Raw genomic sequence first — 2,945 nt, 5'->3', positions numbered from 1 at the left:
GAGTCCTTTCTCTGCTAACAGGCAGCCAAGGACACAAAGTATCTTCAGCGAATTAACTCTTGAGCGGTGTTTTTAAGGAGAGCAATACTCGCCAAATTAAAACTACCTCCCCCATCAAAAAAAGAAAATAGAAACTTACCCTCTGTCAAGTAAAGTGGGGGAGGGTATTAGATTTCAGCAGGGACCTCAGAGGAAGATATTTCACGCTACACAGTGAAATACAAAGTTTCTTTTCTATAAATCGTAGGGAACATGAACTTGGGATAAGAAACAAGGACAAGGCTGTGTCTCTTCCTTCATGACTGCAACTGGGATGGGGGAGGTGAGCTTAGTTTGGGAAATGGGAGTGCGCAGAGCTGAAGTGGAATTCCCTTCTAATGAGTAAAGGGACCAGCGCTCGTCCGCCCTTCTGAGTGCACACTTTTCACCCCGATGCGGCGGGGGGGGGGGGGGGGGGGGGGGGCGTGTGGGAAGGTTCAGGTCCTGGTGCTGTCTGGTCCTCTCCAAGCCAGCCTCTTCCTCACTCCCCTTCCTGCCTGGCCCCCTCCCTGCCTCCATGCCGGGTCGGAGATGAGCCAGTCAGAGGGGAAACACGAGGAATCCGGAGAAGGTGGAGTACTTCCAGCCCCCCATCAAGTTCCCCCGCTCCAGCTTGAGGTATGCTCTGTCGCCTTTCTCCATCTGGATCAGGACTCCGTTGCTGGCGGCCTCCCGGGTCACGTCCTGGTCACCGGCGAAAGCTGAAATCACCGGCCACCCGTTTAACATAAGGCTCACCTGGGAAAGAGAAAGGGCCGCTTCAGAGTTGCAACCTAGGCGGCACCGAAGCGGCAGGGGGGACTCGAACCTTCGCGGTGTGGCTAACAGCACAAAGCAGGGTGCGGGCGGGGGCGGGGACGGGGAGCATAGGGGCTTTGCCGGATTACTGCTGGGGGCCTAATGGGGGCAAAGGGTGCCCATCTGGGTGGGAGGAAGGCCGTGCCCCCTAGCCGAGTCACCTTCATTTCGCGAGCAGCCCAGCGAACCCCGAGGGTGCTCTTTCATCCAGGTGAAGGGGTACGTGGGTGGTTTAAGTGCCGTAAGACCGTAGTCCCCTTCCCTCCTCCCACTCCTGAGGCTCAAATGGAAACTCAGACAACTCTGCGCTTGGCCCTTCTGGGAAAACAAACAAAAACCCTGGTTCCCCCTGGCCCTGGCTGCCTGGCTGGACGCCGTGGAGACAGTGGAGAAGCCGCGCAAGGCTTTGGGCTGAAGAGAAATCTCGCGCAGAGCTACATTCTGTGCCTCATGCCCAAACCCCCGGCTCAGTTCCCATCCAGCTCCAGCCCCTCTCGCCAGCCACAGCCGGGTTTTGCCCTTGCGGCAGCCTCGGCAGCCAAAGGCCCTGTTCGCGTGCCCAGCAGTGCGGTCCACCTTCTCTCTCAACGCAAAGGAACCCTAGACGCCTTTGCGAACCTGCGGAGTCGGTGAGAGCTGGGGCAAGACTGGCGCCAGGAAGGACTGGCACCGCGCTCCTTCCCTTCTGTCTCCACCTTCACCCGCTAGGGCCCTGCGCGACTAGTTCCGAAACCCAGAGCGTGTCCGCAAATGAACGCGGGAGGCCCCCTTGAGCATGGTGCTGAAAGCTAGCGCAAAGGCGTCTCGCCGGCTTCGGAGCAGGAACAAGGGGTTGGAGATACTGTCCGTGGTGTTACAGGCTGGGAGCGGGAGCTGTCTGGGATGCTAAGAGCAACCTCTACGGGAAATCCCTGGAGTCTCCTGGCAAAGCGTGAGAACCTCTTTGGAGGGGCCCAGAAGACGGAGGACGGAAACACTGTCTTTGGGGAGGGGGCTAGGTCCCGGGAGCAGACGACAGGGGAAGCAAGGGACAGCCCTAGCCACGGAAACATGAGGCCCTGCTACTCGTCCTTCCGAGCAGCCGGGGCACACGCAGCTGTCCCTTCTGTCTCCCGCCCGGACACGGGCCCCTCACTCCTGCGGTTAGGAGCCCCCGTCCCGGCGCCAGGCCTGACCCTGAAGCTGCGGCTGACCTGGATGGTCTGTCTGTTGTAGACTTTGACCACGTGGAAGTTGAAACTGTAGATCCCTTTGCGCGGGGCGATGAAGGTGCTACGTTCTGAATCAAAGTTGTTCCCGATGTTCACTAGCACCTACGACAGGAGGGGAGGAAAGGGAGTAGGCGAGAGTCCGTCTGACCTCCTGCCACGCGCCTCCGCGGAGACCTTGGAGAATGTCGGGCATCTGCCGTCTGCCTCTCCTCTACCAGTCCCATCTCCAGGGAGCACTCACCTGGTCGAAGTAGATGATCATGGTGCGATTACTCATCTCGGACGGCTCGTGGTTGGTGCTCCTGATGGCAGAGAAAGCCACCTTGGCGCTGCCAGAGCGCACAGAGATGCCCAGCGCCGTGCCCGTGGGATCGGACGTAGGGTTGGAGTCGCACACCACCAGGCACTTGCCCTCCAGCACGATGGGCTCCGTCTCATTCTGCCCCCGGGCCGGGCCCGCCAGCCACACTGCCCCAAGCAGCAGCAGCTCCACTACGCCCAGCATCTCGGTGCCGGCGCCCACCCCGCCCCCCACCCCGGGGGCTGCCAGCGCCAGCCGCCCCCCCCGCCCCAGCCCCGCTCGGGAGCCCCCTCCTCAGCTCCGCACGCAGGTCCGCCGACGCCGCTCTGGACACTGCTGCTCTTCCTTGCACTCCGCGGGGCAGGCTTGCCCCCCGCGAGATGCTCCCGGAGCCCCACCCGGGCCTCAGGGGAGCCGCGGCCGCCCAGCCACACTTGGATGCATAGCCGCTGCCGCTCGATTCTCGCTGCTTCCACTGCTTCCTTCCTGCCCGCACCCGCCGCTGGCGCCGCCGCCGCCGCTCTGAATTATTGATGCAGCCGGCGCTGCAGCCGGAGCGGGCGGAGAGCGCGCGCCGGACACAAAGGCGCGGACCG

At 61.9% G+C, this 2,945-nt stretch overlaps 1 protein-coding gene across 1 annotated transcript; it reads right to left on the bottom strand.

The window, feature by feature from the left end:
* Window positions 1-490: 490 nt before the first annotated feature.
* CBLN1 (cerebellin 1 precursor) lies at window positions 491-2,553 on the bottom strand. The gene is made up of 3 exons (XM_037141614.1): window positions 2,290-2,553; window positions 2,031-2,150; window positions 491-777 (listed from the first exon to the last, which is right to left on the bottom strand). Exons 1-3 carry the CDS (start codon window positions 2,551-2,553, stop codon window positions 580-582), a joined length of 582 nt encoding a protein of 193 aa, XP_036997509.1. The 3' UTR covers window positions 491-579.
* Window positions 2,554-2,945: the final 392 nt, after the last annotated feature.

The sequence above is a fragment of the Artibeus jamaicensis genome, unplaced genomic scaffold (genome assembly GCF_021234435.1).
Source record: "Artibeus jamaicensis isolate MK-2021 breed Jamaican fruit bat unplaced genomic scaffold, CSHL_Jam_final contig_3152, whole genome shotgun sequence".
Lineage (NCBI taxonomy): Eukaryota > Metazoa > Chordata > Mammalia > Chiroptera > Phyllostomidae > Artibeus > Artibeus jamaicensis.
This window is presented reverse-complemented; position numbering and strand designations above follow the sequence as displayed.

Coding starts and splice junctions, on each gene's coding strand:
- CBLN1 (XM_037141614.1), bottom strand. CDS start 2,553: ATGCTGGGCGTAGTGGAGCTGCTGCTGCTTGGGGCAGTGTGGCTGGCG. Junction 2,151..2,289: donor TGATCATCTACTTCGACCAG/GTGAGTGCTCCC, acceptor CTCCTGTCGTAG/GTGCTAGTGAACATCGGGAA. Junction 778..2,030: donor ACAACAGACAGACCATCCAG/GTCAGCCGCAGC, acceptor TCTCTTTCCCAG/GTGAGCCTTATGTTAAACGG.